The sequence below is a fragment of the Ixodes scapularis genome, unplaced genomic scaffold, assembly GCF_016920785.2.
Source record: "Ixodes scapularis isolate PalLabHiFi unplaced genomic scaffold, ASM1692078v2 PGA_scaffold3__209_contigs__length_174095766, whole genome shotgun sequence".
Classification (NCBI taxonomy): Eukaryota; Metazoa; Arthropoda; class Arachnida; order Ixodida; family Ixodidae; genus Ixodes; species Ixodes scapularis.
Genome location: NW_024609868.1, coordinates 12717775 through 12742036, shown reverse-complemented (window position 1 = coordinate 12742036; position 24262 = coordinate 12717775). Strand labels below are relative to the sequence as shown.

Sequence of the window (24262 nt, the reverse complement as noted above, 5' to 3'; positions counted from 1 at the left end):
AATAAGTTCAAAACATGCCCATTATAGACAATAATACCATTATGATCTGTCGAAGAGCCGCTCCGCCACCTTTACGTAAACATTGTGAGAAATAACAAATGTTAAAATTTTGAAATCGATTTTCTCAAAAACCCCATTTTTGCAAATGTTTTTTTTTTTTTTAATTCTTTCAGATATAATAGTTGACTACAAGAAAACACAATCGAGAGATGTAATATTTTGGTTATATGTTCTCTATTTTAGCCGCAACCGTGTGAAATATGTGCTAATTTGACTAAAATACAGGAACCATACCGGCATTGTGCGCCTCTACGATTTCAAAGATACGTTTTTATTTTTGTTTACGTTTTTAAAAAGCAACGTAAATTAGGCGAACTTGAGATATTTATTGAAATTTAAAACTTTAACTAAGCGAGAAGCCAGATAAGCACACTACAAAACAATGAGTAACAAGAATATACAAATCAAAAGGTCATGCAACATGTCAAAAATTGTTTCTATATAGAACGGTTCAATTTTACAAAAAAGGGTGGCAACTCATTATCCAGCCTATTACAATTAAATGATAAATTCTCACACCATTACAATCTTGTACATAAGCCTTTTGGTAACATGCACCGGGTTTTGTTCTCACATCTTGCAGTTAACTGACGGTGTACTGCACAGTTCTTGCACCTCATTTATGAAGAAACGCGCGCACAGAACCAGTAAGAAACACAAAAAACATCGATGTCACATTTTCTGAAGGCAGTACACTTTTTTACTAGTTCGACGGAATTGTGAATCAGTTTTCGCGCTGTATAGGAACCACGCAGTCCATGGTTGTTGTATTGAACATGCCGCCACGCACTCACTAATGATCTTTTAAATTTCGGGACACGAAGCGTTACGTGCATGCCTTGATACGCACATGTAGCTGCTCTGGGATCTCGCAAGTTTTTACTAGGCCAACGCTCAAGGCGCCTTCCTCCAGTGTCTTCCTCCACACATGTGAGGATCGGATGACTCTTGGCAGGTTTACCTTGTCCCATTCTTTTTTTCTTTAGCTCCCGGACACGCGTGAGCTTTTCTTTGGCAATTAAGAGTAGAACGATTCCTTAGAGTTTCGGTCTGACTGCCTCAACGAAGCTTTACGCGTCCGTTAAGGATTGCATTACTGTAGTTGTCAAGCTATATACCTTTTCTGCTTACTCTCGCCCCCGACCGCCAAGCAGACATATCCGGTATGGGCGACGACAAACTATTAAAACCTGCAAATAGTAAAAAAATACAGGGGAGACAAAACGAGAATGGGTGACGGTTACGCTTATCTCCTAAACACATTCTATTGGCGTGGCGACGGCAAAACAATGTTTTCGACCATTGGCGATAAGCGCGAAGGGTATACCATCGACGGAAATAAGAGGAATGGAAGAACTTTAATTTCGGCGGTGTTGGCAGTGTTGCTTTGAGAGCGCAATGATTTGAGGCTTCCGCCATGCTATTTACAAACACCATCGAACTTGTTGTTCGCAAGGTAATGACGTCACAAGGGGGAACCATAGGAGGGCGCCACCAAAACATCTCGCCGCTAATGCTGCAAGTAACGATATTTCAAGATGGCTGCACCCTTGTGAAAAAGGTCTATGCATGGATGCCTGGTGCTTGAGCACGCCGCCCACTCCATCATATGAGCTTTTCCCGTGTCCTGATGGAGAGAATATTCACTTGGAAAACGATATTATTTTTCTTGAATTCCAACACCTGGGGTCTGATTTTGGAGGGAAACGTCAGAATTATAAATGAGTTGCGTGAAAATAGGCAATACTTCCTCCAGCCGGCCATCGACAACGTTGGGCGTAAAGAGCGCGAGGGTTACGTTGTGGACGATGGCGTCGCTGACTACGCCGAAAATTAAACTTTCCTGTTCAGTCGTAGCCATGTAGGTAAAAATGGAAACCATCTTGCTCTTCCAGTGATGTCCTTGCTCCGAGCGCTGGATCACGACACTCCAGCTTTCAGCAAAATCGAAGTGCAAGATGATAGCACACGACTTAACATGCGCTTTCTCGAGCCATGTGGCACTTCGCTGGGCGCGTCTGATGAAGACGTGAAGAATGTATTTTTTTTTAGCCACTTCTGAAACTTGTTAAAAAAAAAACAAAAAAACGTAATATCCATTTTTTTTTTATACCAACTGACAACCGCACTTTTACAAGTCATGCTCCCGTACGTCTTCGTGCTTGAGTCCTAGCTTAGCCAGCGATGTGTCATTCCTCTTCAAATAAACTTCACATTCTAGAAAGAAGCTGTCTTACGAAGGGGTCTTTTTCAAAAACGTAAACAAAAATAAAAATATATTTTCGAAATCGTAGAGGCAAACAATGCCGGTAAGGTTTCTGTTTATCTCAGTGAAATGAGCACATGATCCACACGATCGCGGCTCAGATAGAGGACTTAAAACTAAGATATTACATTCCTAGATTGTTTTTTCTTGTAGTCTCTTCTTGTCCAAAAGAATGTAAAAAATAAAAATTTACAAAAATGAGGTTTTTGAGAAAATTGATTTCAAACTTTCAACATTTGTTATTTGTCACAATGTTTACGTGATGGTGGCGGAGCTGCTATTCGACATATGATATTGGTATTACAGTATCTATAATGGGCATACTTTGGGCTTTCTATAGAGCTAACGAACAACAATTTCCCTTAAGTACAGACAAAGTAACGACCTGTCAAAGTTGACCAAAAATTGACCTGAACGCCGAGTCTGACATTTAAAAAAAACACAAAAAAACTCAAATTTCTAAAACTGTTTGAATGCATAAGGGTAGATTTACAGTACCTATTAAATGAGGAGAGAAGGTTAAGATAATGCAGCAAAAACAGTAGTGGCATCAGAGGGTGTTAAACACGCGACCTGCGACAGCAGGCAAAAATATTATTTACTGCCACTACGGCTTCTACGCTTCGTAACTCCAGAATGAAAAATCTGGGCAACATGCGGTTTCGCGCTCCTTCATTTCAGAAATGACCCCAAAACATACATTTTGTTTTCGTAAAAATTAAAAATTAGACCTTTTTAGCCTGCCGGATTTGAGGTGAAACCACACATATAGCATATATATGCATTTTTTTTTAAGGATGCGTTTTTTAGTGGTTTTTGATGATGCTCATGGAGGTGCTTATTGGGAACCCTATGTTGATCTTCACGAATGAAAACGTTCATAGTATATTTAGTTAATTATTAAGCTTATAAGCATGTTTTTTTTTTCTCAATCATTTACGCCCACCGTGGTTTGTAGTTTGTTCCCAAAAGATTTTCTTTTTCTTCAACCATCTTATGCATAAGAATTTTTGAAAGTCCCCATGAAACACCAGGCATAAACGAACGGTTCAGGATGGCTTAAATTTTCTGAACGCCACAGCTCTGCGCGTGTGGTTTGAATTTCATTGTTTTTCTTTCCTCCAGGGTCTGGTGAATAGCAGCAACAACATCAGCAAGCCATTTCCTTACCACTTCATGGAGCCCGTAATGGGAACCGGTCTGATAGTCAGGTAAAATACTGTTGTAGTATTATCGCTATTAAGAGAAAGATACTGCACTGTTAACTGGCGCTATTGTTATGTTTGTTCTTAAAGTAGGCAATTGGAACAGTGAAATATTACTTTATTGATCAAACTTGGCGTAAATTATTATTGCAAGGATGAAATATATATCATAGGTTAAAAGATAAAAGAGCCACGCATACAGAGTAGAAACTTCGTCAGAAACAGTAGATTTTTAAGTAAAAAAATGTACGTATATTTCTAGGAATTAAATAAGGAGAATCTAAATGCGTAGCGTGTGCTAAGCTATGTGTGGCTTACTCATCCTTGAACAAGGGACCGAACTTGTCCAGAAACGTCGGGATACTAAACATCGGGACTCTAACCTTTGGTTAGAGTTCCGATTTGTCGCTTAAAGTTTGTTTAGAAGCTTTTCTTAGTTCGTCGCGCGGACAGTACGTGCAACGAGAGTCGTGCGTTTTCTTACATACCATGGCATAATGCAGCTTCCTTTCTCCACGGGAGTATTCGTAAGCTAACTCAAGTCATTCAATTACGGGTTGTTTGGTCATGGCTAACCACAGTAATTTATGTGCCATCGAGAGTAACAAACTTCCGGCAAGTAATTTTTGTCAGCCATCATCCTTTAAAGAAAGATATGCGCATATTGCTGCTCTGATATTTTGACTCCAGCGACAAGAACGTGTGGAAACCAAGAAGAAAGACGATCAACCCAGCCTTCCATGCTCGGAACCTGGACTCCTATGTTCCCATTATGAGTCGAAGACTGGAAAATTTCGCAAGGAAACTTGATGTCATTAATGATTCTGCGTCCGGGTACTTCAATATTATGGCCCCGGTGAGGGCCGCGACATTTGGTGTTCTGATGGGTAAGATGCTTTTTCCCATTTTTTGACAGGAATTTGTTGCTAGCTCATTTCTTCAAAAACTATTTACGAACAATACGGCCTATCGACATCTCAGCTATTTGATTCCCAACATTTACTAAATACACATTTTTAGGAATAGTAACCGAGCGATATCTTACTTGCTCTTCTCAAGTCAAAGGCCTCAAACCCAAACTAGTCACTATAGTCTGTATCATGAAATTCAATAATAGCACGAGTTTGGGCTTCCCTTGTTTCATCCTCTCAGAAGATTATTCAATATTCTTTTCATATGCCCTCTAGGTTATAGCTACTTATATCTACGCCAATTTGGTAGATCGCGCATTGCGGCTTCGTTGGTGCATTGCAATTGCGGCCACCTGAAGTTTGACATCATCCATCTTTCCACATCACACAGTCGGCCGCATGAAGCATGGTAGAGAATGGGTGGCTGCGTGCTGAAGGGCACATTTTCTGCTCGATTGTCGTTGTTCGGCGAAGCGTCGATTCTCTTCTTTGTTTCGTTTTAGGTCGCGTTTGTTTTCACTATATTTCTATTACACTTATTTTATGAGTGACCCTTATTTCATTTCATATGTTTATTACATTTGCTGTCTTCGATTTTGATTTTGATTTCCTTTCTATACATCTCTGTTCTCTCGTAATCTCTATTTTTCTTCCCGCACGAAGTAGCAACCTAGCATAGTTCAGTTCGGTTAACCTTCTAAATAAACCCATTTCCTTTTATTTTAATGGCTTTATTTGGAACCACAAAACGCGTGAATATTACCTGCGAGAGCAACTTACTAATAATAATTTTTGTTTTGCCAGTAACAAAACGGTTAAGACTAGAGAAAAAAATACTGTAAGAACAGTTTGCCAAATAATGAGAACCTCAATGGTTCTCAGTATTGTGGTCCAGCAATAGCCGTAACACACACAAAATATAAAAACTTCAATTTTTTGAGCAACCACAAAAAATATACATTGGATAATAGCAGGACAGTAAATCTAACTAGTAAACAACCTCTGCCAATAGTATCATTGGTGACACAAGAATAAGATATCAATAATTTTGATGAAAATATCGTTTTATTTATGTTGGATAAGGTCAAATTTTTAAGTAGCCTTGGGGGGTTAATTTGATGATTTGAAGACCACAATTACTAGAACGAGAAGTACGAACCACCGGGGGCGCGGAGGGATTGGTCGCATGAGGGGTACTGTTTACTCTCAAAGTCACTAAGCAAATTACGCACTCTGTATTTTTTTCCTTATGTGATACAGTTATGTCTCGTTATAATGGACCCATCAGTTCCCGTAAAAGAATCGTAAATAACGTGAGTTGTCCATAATGACCAGACAAAAATGCATGTATTTTCCCAGTTTGTTCCCGAAAATGGTGTCCAGTAGTGGGATGTCTTCATTAATGGTGTCCATATTAACGAGACATGATTGTATTATAAGATTAATGAATTCGTTCTTACAGGGATAGACTGTACGTCATATTTCATTTAGATCATCGAGAAATAGGCCGCCATTACGTGGGGACTAATATTTGCTTTGAAACGTGGATATTCGAGTTCTGTTCAGATGTTCTTTAGGAATAATTATGTATTGTATTTTAATTAAAGGGCGTTTAGTAGTTAGTGTTCCGTAAATTTCATAAGAAATAATTTGGTTGACTGTAAGACATATATTCCAGTAAAGACACGCTATGTGAGCCAATGAATTTGGGATGAGGACATTGGATATTTCACCAAGTTGTTTTTATCTTAATCAGAAACGGTGTTTGGAATCTCTGACATAGAAGACGAGGAGTTTGAAAAGAAAGGGCACATAAGACGAATGCAAATGTAAGTACCAGCAGCATCTTGTCTATTTTTTTAACCTTTCAATTCACTGCATAAACATCTATCTGCATGATTAGGCGCATGCCTTGTTTTATAGCGGAGCTTTTAGGCGCCCGTCGCCAGGTTTCACGGCGTCGGCGTCGGAGTAACCACTCTAAATTTAATGAAAAAATTGACGTCACGTGTCATCAACACCAATCTAGTTTCCTCGGTAAATTTGGCGAGGAAAATGACGTCACATGACTCAGTGAACATGACTGGGTGTCACGTCACCTATGAAAAAATTCAGTTTCTCCGCTAGAATTAGCTGCAAAATTGACGTCACGTGACCTCAACAGCAATTCAATTCCCCACTTAATTCAGCGGGATAAGTAATGTCACGTGACCTCAGCACCTATTCAGTCTCCCCCCTAAACTTAGCGGGGAAAATGATGTCGCATGACTTGGTGTGACGTCACCTATCAACAAATTCAGTTTCTCCGCTTGATTTAGCGGTAAAATTCACGTCACGTGCGAAGGAGGAGGGAAGAGGAGGAGGGGAGAGATGGGGGAGTAGGAGGAACAAGGGAGGGGGAAAAGGGGAGAGGAGGAAAATAGGTAGAGCGAGGTGGAGGAGAAGAGAGGAGGAAAAGGAGGAAAGTTGGGGAAGTACGAGGAGCAGAGGAGGACGGGAGGACGAGGGGAGGAGGGGAGGAGGGGAGGGTACGGCGGAGGAGGCTGCGTCCTCAAGAGCTGCGTTCGAATTTCTCGTGAGATGGATTTGTAAACGTCTTCAATTTTTTACTAGTATCTGATTTAGGTACCTACCGACATATTTATATTATAGTGAATAAATTACCTGTGGATGTCTAATGAAGGGTTTATATTCCTATCGACGACTTTCCTGAAGTCCCCATAGATTATTACATGGGTCAATTGTAGTGTCCACAAGATTTTAATATGCTATTTGTGTTATGGAGTCGACGATGGGCCGACGCTCGCGAGCTCCAAAGTCCAGAGCGACCGATAACCGCTGTTCGCGCGCAACCCGACATATAAACAGTTTAAACAGCCGTTCCCCCGCTTCGCGCGTAACCGGAGCACCCGTACCAGAGGCGTCTTTCTTTTATTTCATTTTATCTATTATAAACAAGGCCTCAGTCTTCAGCCTGGTTCCGGCACGAAAGGTTGTTTGTGTGTTCTCTTCGCCAAAGAACGTAAAACGAAACATGGTGTCAGGAGTGGAATCGCTCCGCGAGTCTACTAATAATTAGTAAAACGCAGGATCGACTAGAAACGAAGGAACAATGGACAAGCCCTCAACGTCTGCCAACAACGGTGCTGCGCAACAATCGGTAACGGCAACCTTTTGCATCTCGCCACCCGAAGCCTTCAGTTTTACAACACCTAACGACCGGCCGGTGTGGAAGAAGAGGTTCAAGCGCTTCCACAGTGCATCAGGACTGGCATCTCAACCATCATCACACCAAGTCGACGCTCTCATTTACATCATGGGACCACAAGCTCAAGACGTCTTACAGACTTTCAACCTGTCCGACACCGAGGCCCAAGACCTCGACAAGGTGATGGAGAACTTCGAACGTTACTTCATACCCCGTCGAAACTTGGTGTATGAGAGAGCCATGTTCAACACAAGATTGCAACCGGAGACGGAAACAGTCGAGGGATACGTCATTGCTCTCCATGGACTAGCTACAACGTGCAACTATGGACCACTGAAGGAAGAATTGATTCGCGACAGGCTGATTGTTGGTCTTCGGGACAGCAGGACTTCGGAAAAACTTCAACTGGATCCTGATCTGGACCTGCAGAGGGCCATTGCTGCTTCGTGACAATCGAAAGTGACTAAGAAGCAACAAGTGGAACTCCGACCGACAAAAGAAAAGGATGCCAACGTTGACCGTATAGCAGCCAAAAATGGGACAGCATCAGGACCTGCTCAGCGAGGAGCGGAACGTTCAAATGCCCGAACTCCTACTAAGAAGATTGCGGCACACAAATCAAGACAAACCATGCTGTTGGTCTGGTCGAGAAGCTCACCCGAGGAGAGTTTGTCCGTGTGTCCGGCGAAGAACACAGACTGAAACAGGTGTAATAAAAAAGGACATTTTGCAACCCTCTGCAAATATTCAACTACCATGAACTCACTCGTACACGAACAAGGATTCATAGGAGCTGCAGCTTCTCCTCAAACAGCAAAATGGGACATCGAAATATTTGTCGACAAAGCTCTTGTTGTTTTCCGAATAGACACTGGAGCAGATGAAACGGTGTTGCCAGGTGCCATCTTTCAAAAGGTCTTCGCAAAGTGCCGCAAGCTCTCCGAGCCTCAACGCCGACTTTATGGTCCAGACGGACGACCCCTCAAGGTCATGGGATCAGCTTAGATGAAGCTCAACTGCCGTGGGTAACAAGAACTCGAAGAAGTTTACATCGTGAAAGGACTTCCCGAACCTCTGTTGGGTAAGCCAGCTATCGTAACGTCTCGGCTTGGCCCTCAAATCTGCATGACTGCAAACAAAGCTTGCGAACCGAATAAAGAGTTCTCTCACATGTAATTAAAGGACTGGGTTCTCTCGAAGATGCTCACGTTCTCAGGCTGAAACCTAACGCGACGCCGTTTGCTATCGTATCACTGAGAAGAAAACCGCTTTCGCTGTATCGTGAAACGCAGAAAGAGCTAGAAAACATGCAGTCACATGGTGTCATCTCTCCAGTAGGAGAACCTGCTGAATGGTGCGCGCCGATGGTCATCATTCCCTAACTGTCTGGCAAAATTCGCATTTGTATTGATCTCATACAACTGAACAAACACATTCATTGCGAATATCACCCCATTCCACCAGTGGAGCACACGCTGGGAAGGCTAGCGGGAGCCAAGATCTTCTCAAAGCTGGACGCGAATTCGGGGTTCTGGCAGATCCCGTTAGAAGAGAAGTCTTAACTCCTGACGACATTGATGACTCCGTTTGGAAGATTTTGTTCTAATTGCCTACCATTCGGAATCACGTCAGTTCCGGAACACTTCCAGAGACGTATTACACAACTTCTTCAATGAATAGAAGGAGTACTTTGCCACATTGACGATGTATTGTTACGGACGTCATCGTCCGAGCAGCACCGGCAACGTCTGCGAGAAGTCCTCAGGCGACTCACACCAGCAGGACTCACGCTCAACGAGGATAAATGCGTCTTTCGAGTGACAAGTATGAAGTTCTTAGGTCATCAAGTAGAAAGCGATGGTGTCCGTCCAGACGAGACGATCGTCAAAGCAGTGAAACAGATTCCCATACCGACTTCAAAGCAAGAAGTCAAGCGCGTCATGGGTATGGCGACATACATAGGACGATTCGTGCCACACCTGTCTCACCTACTGCATCCATTATCGTCACTGCTCAGTTTCAAAGTGGACTTCGTGTGGAATCATCCTCAGCAGAGAGCCTTCACAAAGTGAAAGGAGATCCTCTCAACCTGCCCCATTCTCGGAATTTACACGCCAACAAACGACCGATTATATCGGCCGATGCGTCATCCTACGGCCTGGGAGCAGTGCTGCGTCAAGAGCAGGGGGATGGAACATATCGCGTCATCGGCTATGCGTCCAGAACACTCACCGAAACAGAGAAGAGGTACGCCCAAATCGAAAAAGAAGGTTTGGCACTCACGTGGACATGCGAAAAATTCCGAGATTACATCGTGGGAACGCTCTTTGTACTGGAAACCGACCACAAACCTCTCATTGCCCTGCTCGGATCAAAGTCATTGGACGACCTAACTCCACGTCTTCAGAGACTGCGCATACGTCTAATACGCTACTCATTCAAAGTTGTCCACGTTTCGGGAAAGGAACTCCAATCAGCTGACTCGTTGTCAAGAAGCCCTCTTCCACAGCGGCAAGAAAAAAAGAATCAAGAAGAAATCGATTGCTTCATTCGACACACAGAGACGTCCCTATCCGCAACGCAAACGACTCTCCAATGGCTAGCGGAAAAACAGAAAAATGACCATGTTTGCCAAAGACTCGCCAGCTACAGCCATAAAGGTTGGCCAAATCGTCGAGATCTCAGAAGAGACCTCAAAGAGTACTACGAGTACCGCCATCACATTGCCGTGCAAAAGAGCCTTCTCATGAATAGTTCTAGATTAGTAGAACCAGTATCCTGCCGTCCACATACCCTGCAACAACTTCATGAAGGGCACATGGGAATAGAAAAATGCAAGGCACGGGCAAATGCATCGGTGTGGTGGCCGAGGATAAACGATCATATCAAGCGACTGGTCAAGAACTGCGAAAAGTGCATTAAAACCGGCCAGAACCGAAAGTTTCCCCTCATCCCGTCAGAGCTTCTTAGTCGACCGTGGGAGAGAGTGGCGATGGACCCTTCTTCATTCACGAAAAATGGTGGCTGGTGGTCGTCGACTACTACTCTCGCTACCCCGAAATCGCCCGACTGGAAAGCCTCACAGCAGCGTGCGTAATAATGCACTGCAAATCGATATTTGCGAGGCATGGCATCCCAGAAGTTGTGCTGTCTGATAATGGTCCTCAGTTTGCGGGAACCACAGGTTCAGCATTCACATAGTTCTTACAGACCTATGGATATAAGCACATCACATGAAGCCTTGCCGACGCACAAAGCGATAGCATGGCGGAAGCTGCGGTGAAGGTCATAAAGAGATCACTCAGCAAAACGAAAGATCTGTACGAGACACTCATGATCTACCGTTCAACGCCTCTGCCCAACGGATACAGCCCGACAGAAATTCTCATGGCGAGAAGGATGCATACAACCGTACCGATCACAACTCAGCTCCTTGAACCAAAGCTACCCAACCAAAAAGACCGGCGACACGGAGTGCGTCAACTAGGGGAGGCACCCACTTGATCGAATTACGTTTTAGCGAACGCCCACGTTTCATCGAACGACACTTCAGCGAATAGTCGGACGCCGCGAAGCGGCGTTTTCGGGTGGGCCAAGTGAGTTCATATTTTTGTAATGAGTTGCCGTAGACTGTCGCCGCGAAGCGGCGTAAAGCGCAGCGCGACAGATGGGTTAACGCGCGCCCCCGTTATTTGCTAAAACGGCCATTCGCTCAAATGTCGCCGTTCGCTAAAATGTCATTCGCTCTTGTGATATGGACCCCGTCAACTAGATCCACTCGACTCTGGAGAGCGAGTTTAGGTCATCGACCTAAAGCGAACCGGAGTTGTTCAGAACAAGGTCCATACGCCACGATGTTACTGGATAACGTCCGAGGGTCAAGGGATTCGAAGAAATCGTACGCATTTAATCCCTTTCCCCTATCAAGAAGATAAACGATGCATCGAAGAGTTCCCTGAAACAACCACGAGGTCCGAGGAAACGTGTGCCGACACCTCCCATAAACATACTTGGAGCGGCCGATATGTAAAAGAGTCAGGCTGTTTCGGCACTTCTTCAAAGCTCCCTCAAGAAACGTAAAACTAAACAATTTGCGGCTTGTGCAGACGTATTTACTCGAGTAATAGCCGCACTGTTTATGAAGGAAACCTAGTGGTTCGCTTTTTCGCGGAGCACGCAGAATGCCAATAACTGCGATCGACAGCATGATTCCAGCTGTTTACAGGACAGAGATAACGTCTTCGTGCAAAGATACCATCTGTGAAGTTTGCATTTGTATGGAGAATAGTGTTCTAGTCCTGGTTATTCGCTATGTTATTTATGGGCAACACAATGATTCGCTGTATATGTGTTCTGTGGGAAAGTCGAAGCAAGGGCCTTGTTCATTATTAGTAAGGTTGCTACTCGACTAAATACAATATATAAATATGTTTAACAGAAATAAATGATTCGCTGCCTTTTTTGGTCCCCTCCTTATACGATCGGCGTTGAATACCAAGAAATTTATCAACGGGATATTTACTATCCTAGCAATTTATGATAGTTACTATCATGAATTTAAAAAAAAAACTAATATTTTAGTGTGAACGTAACTCGTAATGATTATAAAATAACGACGCCTATAGATATTGTCAGAAATGACCACGTGACAAGGCGTTTCATTTTCCAGAATCTGCGACGGATTTATTTCACGGATTTGCAATGTCGTTTACTGGTGGGACATCCTCTACGAATTCAGCCGCGAGGGCAAGAACTACCACAATATATCGCAGATACTGAGAAACTATTGCCGCCAGGTAGGTATTGTATTTTCAGGAAACTCTTTCCATTCTTTTACTGCTAACGATTTAAAAAAATGCTATATCGTGCACACTTCGACAGATTGCTGATAGCTAAGACGACTGTTGTAAAATTAATTTAAAAATGGCACAATAAAAACAAACATGATTTTTTTTCCTTGGGGGCTTTGTCGAATTTTAGCGAATATCCATTCAAGCAATTTTGTATTTGAATAATCTTACGTCCACTGATAAATATATATATATATATATGTTTAAATATTTTTAGACCTTGGTAATTCAAAGAAACTGCATCCGTTCCATCACTGTAACTAACACTCTAAAAAATGCCTACACGTCTTCTTACCCACTGAACACTCAAAGAACCAAACTCTGAGATCTACGAAATAAGCTTGGCGAATGATAAGGCGGAACATTCGTTTAGACCTAAAAATGAAGTCTGCGCTGTGACATTGCGCAAAGCAAAGCGTCATGCTTGCATTGCGTAATACCACAGCGCACACTTAATTTTGAGGTCTGAGCAGATGTTTTACCGCCTATTCTGCTGAGCCGATTTCGTAGATCACAGAGATTGGTTCTTCGAGTGTTTTGCGGGTAAGTAGACGCGCAGCGATTTTTAAGAGAGCAGGATACAAATTAGGCTCGGCGGTGTCTTCTTAACAAGACCTATACTTAAATATATTCAAGTAATATCTCGTATTTCCAGGTGCAGCGTCAATATGCGCCTTTGGCGTAACTGTACCACCTGCAGCGGTGTGCATTATTTAATTTTGTTTTCAATTGAATAATCTCTAACACATATATTGCATATATGTGGACTATTTTACACCTGGTTCATAGTTCTCGCAAATGTAAATACCAATGGAAGTTGGAATGTAATTCGCCGTGTCAAATATTAAATCTGAATTGTCTTTGACGAGGTAACATTAATGAAATCCTATAAATATATAAAAAATAAGTGTTTACTTTTACTTTTTTTATTTTTGCGTTGAATCCCAGATAATTACGGCGCGCAAAGAAGAACTGATGGACAAGGGCTACGAGAGGAACTCCACGAGGTCGTTTATGGACATTCTTCTTCAAATGCACATGCAAGACGGAACACTTACTGAGGGTGACATTTTAGACGAAAGCGTCACAATAATGGGGGCTGTGAGTCATTAATTTGATATATAAACAATATCTATGCTTGGTTAGAGCGAGCGCTATTTAATTTTGTTATAGTTGTTGTCACATCCCTTGTTAACTGATTCCCACCTGATATATATATAACCTGCCTCTGTTGGGTTAAGAATTAAGAGGTGTTAAGGATAATGAAATGTCGGGTTAAGGGAAAAAAATGTTGGGTTAAAGGTAAAAAAATACATACTCGTGTACTTTGAGTTAAATAATTTGCTTCTCGGTTTACCTGTAAATTTTGACTTTCTGGGGTGAGTGTAAAGAATATGATTTTTTTTTAAGCACAGCAATTAAGATATCAAAATTAAAGTTTTCTTTAAAGAAAATACCACAGCTCGGTCATTCAGTGTTTAAAAATATTTCCAGTGGCCTATGAATGGCCATATCAGTGAGACCCTGTTCTATTCAAAGGCTGACTTCGAAACCCTGCTACAGATTTCTTTCTTGATAGGCATTATAGCTGTAATGAAAAGTTATAACCAAATAAAAAGATCAAATCAGGTGAGTTTAAAGGGAACAAAAAACACATTAGTTTTAATATCATCGCTGAAATATCGTATAACGAAAAATGTATGCATCTCTCGTAATTATTTTGCCGAAACATATTCTTTGCAAGCCGAGTCTATTGACGCATTCGCACCAGAAACTGAACATTGGTAGAACGTTTTGCTTTATACCTTCTTCAAATAGATTACTGACTACTCCACAATGTTTTGCTCATCACCGCAGGGATTCGATACAACCGCCACGGCGGCAGCGTTTTGCCTGTACCTTCTGGGAAATCACCTGGAGGTTCAAGAAAAGCTGCACGAAGAACTTGATAGGGTTTTTGCAGACGATTTTGACCGCCCAGTAACTTTGGATGACCTCAGGGACCTGCCGTACTTGGACTGCGTGATTAAGGTAATAAATAGAAAAAAAAACTTCAAACATCCCGACAAGCTATATACTTATGCACATTGGGAAGTTTTACTGCCGCCTAATTAATAACTGTTTTTGTGCATATTTTGCAGGAAACATTGCGGCTGTATCCTTCAGTCCCGCTGGTGGCACGTAACATTGAAGAGGACATGAAAATTGGCAAGTGTTAAAGGAGCTGTGCAACGATTTTAACTTTAAAAATATTTGCATCTCCTTCTTTTGACATTGTTTTTCTTGTTACGAAGGATAGAAAACATATCTCCTTCCTTAGAGATGTTGCGATTCCGCCGCGTAATCGCGAGGAAAAACTTAGAATATTTCCCGACCCGCAGCCGCGAGCGTCGGCCATGAGAACCACGCGGCACGACGTGAATGGGGGGCTTTTAGAAAGATAGGAAGTTGTGCAAATATAAAAGGTAATTTTTTTATAAATCTCGTTTTTCCAACATAAATATAAACTCGTCAAAAACTTGGTATCATCAACGATTGTTTTATTATACGGAGTTTTAGTGGCGCCATCTATCCAACGTCAACAAAACCGTCAGCTCTATCTGCTACCGCCAACAGCCGCCAGAAGTCGGAGGGGGACGGGGGCAGAGCCGGACATGGATGGCCGAACCCCGACGAGACTTTCCTCCTCTCGCCTTGTTGATTGCGCTGCGCAAGCACATGGTCTCGTGGTCGCGAGCGGGTGAGTTCTCGCGGCTCACTGATGGCTCTGGAGAGATAGCTACCCCGGAACCCCGAGCGTCCTCCATTCACGTCACAGTGCACGTCCCTCGGAAGATGGTAAATGAATTGAGAGGGGCCGAAAACCTCCATCTTTGTCAACGTTTAAAATAAAAAGTAGGGCATGCTGGAAGAAGCTTTTTTTTTTTACTCCAGAAATGTTGAGACACCAACTCCCAAATTATTTAAGCAAAGCACTGAAATTGTTGAACAGCTCTTTTAAGTGAATGTAAAGCCTACATTCACTGGAAGCTTTATATAGCCGCTTTGGGCGAGAACCAAGTGCCGTATTATAATCCCTTAACCAATAGGACTACGGCGTAAGCCGATGAGATTGTGCAAAAATAAATCACGAAGCGCAAACGTAATAAGTCACTCCCTGATAAGCTGCCAGTGACAACAGACACCAGTGGAACTAATTGTTTAGAATCTAGTACCTTCTGTCTTGGTATGTGTGATCACACATATGTGTTAGCAGGATACTTCAGAAATCAATATGCATAATATGATTTCTTCTCGTATTACCAGGCGAACAGCTAATCCCCAGAGGAACAATAGTAATCACGCTGATCTACTTCCTGCAAAGACACCGGAACTTCTACAAAGACCCGAACAACTTCGTTCCTGAAAGATTCCAGGAAAACAACGGAAGACATCATTACGCCTACATTCCTTTCTTTGGAGGGCCGAGGAATTGTATCGGTGAGTTATGGCGCCGCTATCTATCGGTATTTCCATTTTTTAACTCATAAATTTTTAGATTAAAACCAGGCGGGTTAGGACATCTATATCTGAAATCGCATTCACGCGTGTCACCTGTCATCAGATTTTCTGCTGAATGTTGTACCTAGCAGTTCCTTAATGTTGTCTTCAGGTTTGCTCACTTTTAGGTACGAGTAACTGCCAATATGCAACAACACTTAACGTAACGCCATGAAAGTTCGTTTATCTGTAAAATGAAGGGACGGCCAATCACCGCGAACAATAGAATGATCGCAGTAAATGTTGAATCTCTGAATATGATTGGAAAACGAGCATGATGATTCACTTGCTGATAGATAGTCCATGCGCACATCGTATTTTCAAAGGTAACCTTATTATGATCGTCATTTGTCATTCGTTCGATTCTTCTACCATTCCATGTGATTAGCTATAGATACGTGTGTACTATAAGGCTCAAATCTAGATAGCTTTTGTTTTATAGTAACTAAGAGACTCAGTTACTCAGTTACTGAGTAACTGAGAGTAACAGATCTGACTCGTAACTTCTAAACACAAAACGTTACTCTTCGTTAGATACTTCCCTGAATATTGTAAATGACAAAGGACACTATCCAAACGAAGCTACCCTAGATGTTGAAATCGTACGACTACACCATGCGGATAAATAAAATGATAAAACAACGAGGACGTGGATGAAAACTGAACTTCTTCCATTGAGCAACAACATAGAATGCCACAAAATAAGTATAGAAAAGAGAAATATTAAACGACACAGGTGTCCCTTTCCTCCAACACTTTTCTCCTTTCCTTCTAGACAAGTTTGAACTTTGGAGGGAGGGGGGGGGGGGGGGTCAGTTTTATTTTGTGTCGTTCTATGCTTTCGATTATTGAAAAAAGTTTTGTTTCCGCCCCCGTCCTCGATGTTTTATCCTTTCATGTATCTATACACCGTCACGCTCGTTATAAACTATTTCAAATGCAGTCTGGACATTTTCTAACGAGCGGTCCAAAGTGGGAAATCACAATAAAAATGTTTTTGGAATGGAATGTCTGAAATGAAGCGCCTCTAAGTGCTGAGCGGACCAAGGAGAGGTTAGGAGCGAGCTACCCCTCTCAGAAGATTATTTACAAAATATGCATTTAAAAGTATTTTCTCTGATATACATGTGTAGGTTTTGAGATTGAATTAAAATGATATACGGTGTATGTTTGGTGTTTTAGTCTTTAAATTATTAAAAGATGATGGTATCCCACTTTGTCTTGTGGTTTTCAATATGCTACATTGCTTGCACGTCCTATAGAATTGCGCGCGTGTTCATCTTGGTAGCGTTAGCTTTCTTGACCTTCGTTTCTCGGGATTTGGATGGTACTGCAAGTGGTTGAAATGCGACAACCGTCGTGGTCTTCCAACCACCCATCACCCAGCGTGAAAGAACGAATAGGCTTTCTCAGCTTTGTCGTTTGCTTAACTTGGGCGGAGAAATGCTAGAGAACAAGTAACTGAACAAGATGATAACCATAAAAATAAACAATTAAGGGTATCTGTAACGAATAAATATCTTTACAGTTTGACCGAAAAAAAAACACGTTCTACGCCAAGGTCAATCATTATGCCTAACACTCATAAATATTTTGCGTTTTTTAACTATAGTAATTAAATTGTTTCTTAAGCTGCATTAAGATAAAAGTACATTAGCGTCAAAAGACAAAACCGGACAGTGAAACTAATTTATTCACTGAATCTATTTACGCTGTTCTATATTTTAAAGATTTTAATGGTGTCAGTATGATTCCTTAAAGGGATACTTCAACGAAATTTGAAATATAACCGTCGTGTTCAGAAATAGGCCGAATATGATCCACAATATACATAAATAATTGTCGCACGTTTGTATTTTGAGCCTGATGGCTGCATTTTTTGTTATAAACGGCCCACCCTGGCAAGCGCTCGGAGAGCAGCCAGCGGAGAGCACGTCACATCCGGTGCAATCGTGACGTAGTCTGTCTCGGGATGAGCAAAGCTGCGGCGATGCTAACGTCGGAAGGATGCCCTAGCCGTTCCAGCCACTGAAGCGGTCGAAGCCATACATGGGTAAATTACTTTCAAAATGTAATTTAATTACAATTACAATTACTTAGCTCCAAAAGTAGTTTAACTACAATTACAATTACTACTACGCGAAAGTAGTTCATTGCAATTACAAATTACTTTTTAAAAGTAATGCAATTACTTTACAATTACTTATTTCTGAGAGTTACCCCCCACATTGGGCCATATAACTGTAAACGAGTTATATGGCCGCTGTATAAATGTCACGGATTGTGCTTTCCTTTTGTGAAATTTGTTAAATGGATTATAGAACTTAATAGTTTGGAGTAATGAACTCCTGCGTTCATATATTCTCAAAACGTAAAAAATGGCGACAAAATTCACAGGTGCGAGGTGAATCTCCTTAGAGCTTATGCAAATGGTATCCAAGTCAAACCAAGAAAAAATTAACTTAAAAATAATACAAGGAAACAAATATGCGACAGTACTGGTATCATAAAACTCACGTAAAAATGGCTAATAAGAGAAACTTGTAAACGACGCCAAACATTTAAAGGATACGACAACTTACGAAAACGTTTCAGCCTCGATGATTCGCTGCCTCTCCCTGTCTGTGGACTTGTAACATGCCGGATGTGGGTAACCGTAGCACACAAACTGTGGTCGCTTCCACAAAACTATTGTCACAATAGCAGCAACTCTATTGCCAGGGATTCTGGGTTAATTCAGTGCACGGTAACACCCAAAAAGCTCCTGAGATAAATAATAAATTTAGGATCGTCATGTAGCTAATCATTAGGATAGCAATGTTTGTATCGATGTTATGCGTCTCATAAAGAAGACCGATTTGAATTTAGCATGGCAAGAACAACCTCGAAAAATTCATGATACACTGCAAACGACTTTATTTTCGCGAATTTCGCGAAAATAATTTCGCAACCGCACCGCGTCGCGAAAATTAGAATCCGCGAATTATTCCAAAACTGCGGCCTCTTGGACGCCTCGATTTCACGATTTACTTGAGCGTGTTTCAGCTGGAAGATATAGACAAGCTATTATTATTATTTTTTTTTAACTGTAAGTATTATTCAAAGTAACAAGGAAGTTGCCTACCTGCAAGTGTTTCCGCGAATTGGAGGTCGCCTTTCGGTTTATTGAATTTGTTTTCAGATACGGTGCGCAGAGTTTGCTCCTCACGATTATAGTTTTTTACATTGGTGCTAATCTGTTTAGAGAATTTTTCGCAACAAGGCCCCGGCAGCCTTTCCTTTTCCATTGTAGATAAGACTGTTGCAGCTTCTCAATGCAAAGCAGCACTGCGCGCCTCGGGACGGTTCCACAGGCCAAGACGAGAGGACAACGCGTGGAGGGTCACGATAGAGGTGTAAAAACAAAGTGCAAGCCAAGCCCTCTATAAAAAAAGAAGCCTACAACGAACAACAAATGCAAAAACAAGCTCCCTACAGCTAAAGCCGCGGTTTGTAAGTTTTGGAATCTCGTCCAATCAGGCTGACAAACGGTTGAAAGGGTTAGGTAGAGCGAACACTAAATATTGAAGATTTATACAAAAAGGTAGACGAGGACTGGGAGAAGGAAGAGCAGTGTAGCAACAACAGTTGGAAGTAAGGCAGGGTGAGTCGTGTTAATGAGACCTGCTGCTTCTTTGCTTCTTCGCCTCGGTGTTCGAGTAGCACGACTTACTGTTAGTGGTATCAACATACGAGATAGAGGAGAAGGACGTGAAAAACTCATAAAGAAAAGAGAATAATTTCATGAAGAAAAAAGTTCAAAACTTAACTGAAATATGTAAGCGAATATGCTAGCGGCGAAGACGCGTAAGGAGAACCTCGAACCTCCCCGCCTCGACCGGATGATGTGATCGGAGCCAACCAGCTCGACTTCGACCTCCGATGCCCCCGTGTGGGAATGAGAAATAAGAAAGACCCCTAGAAACAGGAGCAACAGGAAGCAAACGAGACGAAGATTCAGATTCAACTATGACAGGAACGAAAACGGACGCGAATGTAGCCCTCATTTATCAAATTATTTTTCAAATTCTTCATTAAATCGTTTTACAGTCTACAAAATCCTTCATTCCGTTCTATCCCAGCCTCTCTTTCCCATCCCTCTTTTCCATTTTTTTAGCAGGTTGGGAGACACTCTCTCCCCTGTCGCTTTGGCTGTGCTGTCGTCTCCGTGGTCAGGGGGGAAAAGCGCCGCCGCCACAAAATCTTGCAAAAGTAATTGTAATTGTGCCTGAAATTTAGCAATTACTGACGCTAGAAAGTAATTAAATTACAATTACAATTCTTTTTAGCAAAAAGTAATTATTACAATTACAAATTACCAGGAAAAGTAATTAAATCACAGTAATTTAATTACTGTAATTGAATCACTACCCAAGTATGGTCGAAGCACGCCAGCGATCGGGCCACCGCAACTAACCAGAAAGCTGCTTTTGTGTGAATTTTGAGTGACGGGTTAATCCTCTGTAATCTTGTAGAGAATAGCGACGACTGGGACACACAAAACAGGGTCTCGTTGAGTGGGGAGTTCCTCCCTCCCCTCTTCTCTTGTGCTGGCCGTAGAGCAGTCGGGGTGACGTCAGCATCAAAGCATGTATAGCTCTAGGCGATACAGTTATCGCCACTACCTGTCAAGGTTCCTAGGCGGGTATTACAAACGAGGCTTCAGCAACATCCACCTGGTGCTATTTGCGAATCGTTTAATTTTTTTTTTTAAATTCCCTTTCGTGCCTCTTTGAACTAGATATTGGTAAGTCCGATGTAATACTGCCCCGTTGAAAACGTATAGACCAAAAGATAAACGCCTAAAATGTGTTGTAGTCTCCATTTAAAGGGCCAATTCCGGTCCATATTTTCGTATTCGGGATTATGACCGTTTTCAGCTCAGTCAGTGTCCCTGAGTTACGAGGTATATGTTTTTTTTCCTGTTTTTTAATGTGTGTTGTTTTATAAATATTGCGGTTCAACGTTTGGTTTTGGGCGTCTACGTAAAAATTCGGAACTATCTGCGTGAGAGGGACGGCAACACTGACATCAGCTGTACGGCCGCGACAGGACGTCAGGGAAGTGCTGCAATACGCATCACCCAGTGTTGATGGACTCAAGACTAACCAGCTTGATCTGCTAAAAAGCAGCTGGCCTCATGTTTAAAATCGGTTTTGGTGCAGCACGCGGCTTCACTTCGGCGTAATGTTTCGAGTATGATCATATTTCATACCACCTGCCACTTATTTTGGTTTCGTTTTCGACCGGAGTTCCCCTTAAACAGTAGGCTCCTTGCACCTTACGTCACTTCGGGTTAGACTCGAAATTGAAAACAACATTGTCGTCTGCTACCAGTGCCTCGGTGCCATGTTGGAGGCACTCGGCCTCTTTTTGAGGCAGCAGTATAGTGCCGTATAGAGTCATAAAGCCGTCTTTGTATAACCATATTTCAGAACCGTTTCTTGCGGAAGGCAGTGGCAAAGAGGTTTTTCACCTGACATGAAGTACAGTCCAGAAACCCTTAGTTGCGATACGATGCTTTTCTGTCGAGATAATAGAGTTAGTATAATACTTTAGAATGAAAAGTCCCATGCCTTTGGCCACTTCGGAACGGCAGGGCAGAGACGCGGATATCGGTGGTTCCAGTTTGCGGCTCCGATGAGGACATATCGCTAGCGACGCCTTAGTATGCACAAAAAAGCAGCATAACATTACTGGTAAAGTCTGTACCTTGTTAATTTATCTTACTTTGGCGGAAAAACACCGAAATCGCTCTTTGACAAAATTAAATAAAGTTGACAGCCGATCGGGCAACTTCAACATAGTGCAGCAAAACGAACAGGCCTAACCCTTCGTCTGCTTTCTTTTTCTGCTCTTTTGTCACGTTCTCTCTCGTGCTTTTTCTCGGGCCCAGAAATATTAGCTTCTATGATGACCTGCGTTCCGCTCCCGTCTGTTCGAGATGTGTCGGCGTCGGCGTATCCGTCGGGGCCTTTCATGACGCCGGCGAACCGATAGTTTGAGCATCGCCTTGTCCTGGTTCCCAATGATTGCCAGAATTCTAGAAGAGCCAATACTGCTGGCCGTAGCACCATTTTGTCGCCGAATGTTACGGCTGGAACAATTCATTTAAGCGCAACTGGCCAGTTTAAACCTCGAGCAGCGAACAAACTACAATATGAACGCGCCCCCAAAACATACAAAACATAGTATAACCGCGACGAATTCCTCCAACATGAATTCTGGCGGGGTCCGGTGAGATTTACGAACCGGTAGTAGCCTTGCATCATGGTCTCATGTAAGAACCCCATTCTTCGTTTACAATTCATAGTAACTGACAGTTTAAGAACCGCAGGGCGTGGCTTTCTAAGTACGCACTTTTTGTTTCGTGCAGCAAGGTGGTAAGTCGGACTCGTTAATAATCATTGGAGACGATAAAAAAACAGTGCTTCAAAAGACAGGACAAAAGGAAGGAATCACAGGGCAAACATGCGCTGACTCGAAACTAAAATATATTAAATAAGGAAAAAAGAAAACCCACGCAGCGAAGTAAAATGATACGAACATAATATGCACTGCGAAGCATTGCAAAGCAATGTACAAACCTTCCAGACCGCCAGTTAAACTGCATGTGATGTATCCTACGCTTTTCCTTTTTTTTCCTCGATTTTGATTTCAATATTTTGGTCTGTACATTTTTTACATAACTTCGCAGTGCCTTCTACGTTTATATTGCATGGTTCCTCTTCTTTCTCTTTGTTTAATATATTTCAGTTTGGGAGTCAAAGAGCCCTTTGTTTTGTTCCTTTGAGAGCCTTTTGTTTATTATCTTCTTTGTTATAAATCGTTTTTCAGTGTTCATATTGGCTCATGCCTCAATATCAGTGGTTTGTAAGCAATAATAGCATGCTTGGGTGTCACCACGCCCTTCATTTCTAAAGCAGTTAATGAAAATAGCCAGATGCTAAACAACAAGATGCTAAACAAGATCTCATATGGAACTTAATATCAAAAATTGGAAACTCAAGAGAAAGCTAAAGAGTTCGGCATTTTGTTCTTCAAAACTTTTTTTTATACGTAACAATAACAAAAAACTATTCCAGTAATTCCTACAAAACTTCAGTAAATAAGAATAGAGATTCGAGACGAACTGAAAGGTATGTCATTCCAAAAATATACACACTGTATGGAAATAAATATAGAAATCATTACGTTCCTTCTTTATTTAACGACCTTTCAGAGCTCCTTATGAATGTAACATCCACTGGGGTATTGCAAAGAAAACTAAAAAATTGGTGTCAAACATCTGAGTTGTAGATATCACAGCCTGACCGTTGTAAAAATGTCGTACTTTTGTTTCAATGTTGCACGAGTACACTTGGCTATGATTGCCTATGTTTCATGCGCTAATGTGCTCGTTTTTTTTTTTTTTCGTGCTAATTTTGTGCTTTTTTCATTGTTACGCAGTATTCTCTTTCCTTTTTTTCTTTCGTGCCGCGGATTGTTTTTTTGTTAACAACATGGTATTTCATTTGGTCGCAGGGCCCCACATACAAGCAGAATGTTGCTTTTGTGAGCCAGGTCTTTATTTTGATTGACCTGTTTGAAATAAAAATTGAATTGAATTGAATTGAATCAAAGAGCTATTTGAGTATGCATTCACAGATTTATCATTATGCTTTACAATGTTTAAATAAAGCTTGCGCACATTTGGTTTTATTTACAGGTCAGCGGTTCGCGGTGCTCAAAGCCAAGGTGCTGGTCGCTCAGGTAATGAGGCGCTTTAAGATTAAATCGAAACACCCAGAGAGCGAACTTCAGCTGGAGATGGGAATTGTTCTGAGGTCATCTCAAGATCTGGACGTGATACTCGAACGAAGGAAGCGAACTCTGTGAAGAGAAGACGGAGACCACAGCAAGGTGTTGGTCGAACGCGTGAGCTTCACAGTCTCCCAGTTCGTCAAACGAGAATATCAAGATGACAATGCTTTTTTTTTTTTGTTCTGATTTCTACAATTCGTGTTTGTAACGCAAAGAACAAAAAAAAATATATATATTTTTTTTTTTTTACGTGATAAAACTTTGCGAGCGTAAAACAACTGTAGCTGCGTCGTTCCAACAGCGAGGACTTCCTTCCGACGATTTCGACGATTTCGTCGATATGTGGGCGTGAGTTATTGAGTAAACAGCTAATCGCGATT

General features: G+C 41.9%; 1 protein-coding gene across 1 annotated transcript; it reads left to right on the top strand.

Moving 5' to 3' along the window:
• The first annotated feature begins 4324 nt into the window (after positions 1 to 4324).
• LOC115332269 (cytochrome P450 4V2) lies at positions 4325 to 23957 on the top strand. Its single transcript, XM_029994688.4, has 8 exons — positions 4325 to 4418; positions 6199 to 6271; positions 12320 to 12446; positions 13449 to 13601; positions 14358 to 14531; positions 14642 to 14708; positions 15807 to 15980; positions 23788 to 23957. The coding sequence occupies exons 1-8, from the start codon at positions 4379 to 4381 to the stop codon at positions 23955 to 23957; spliced, it is 978 nt and encodes a 325-aa protein (XP_029850548.4). The 5' UTR covers positions 4325 to 4378.
• The last annotated feature ends 305 nt before the right edge of the window (positions 23958 to 24262 follow it).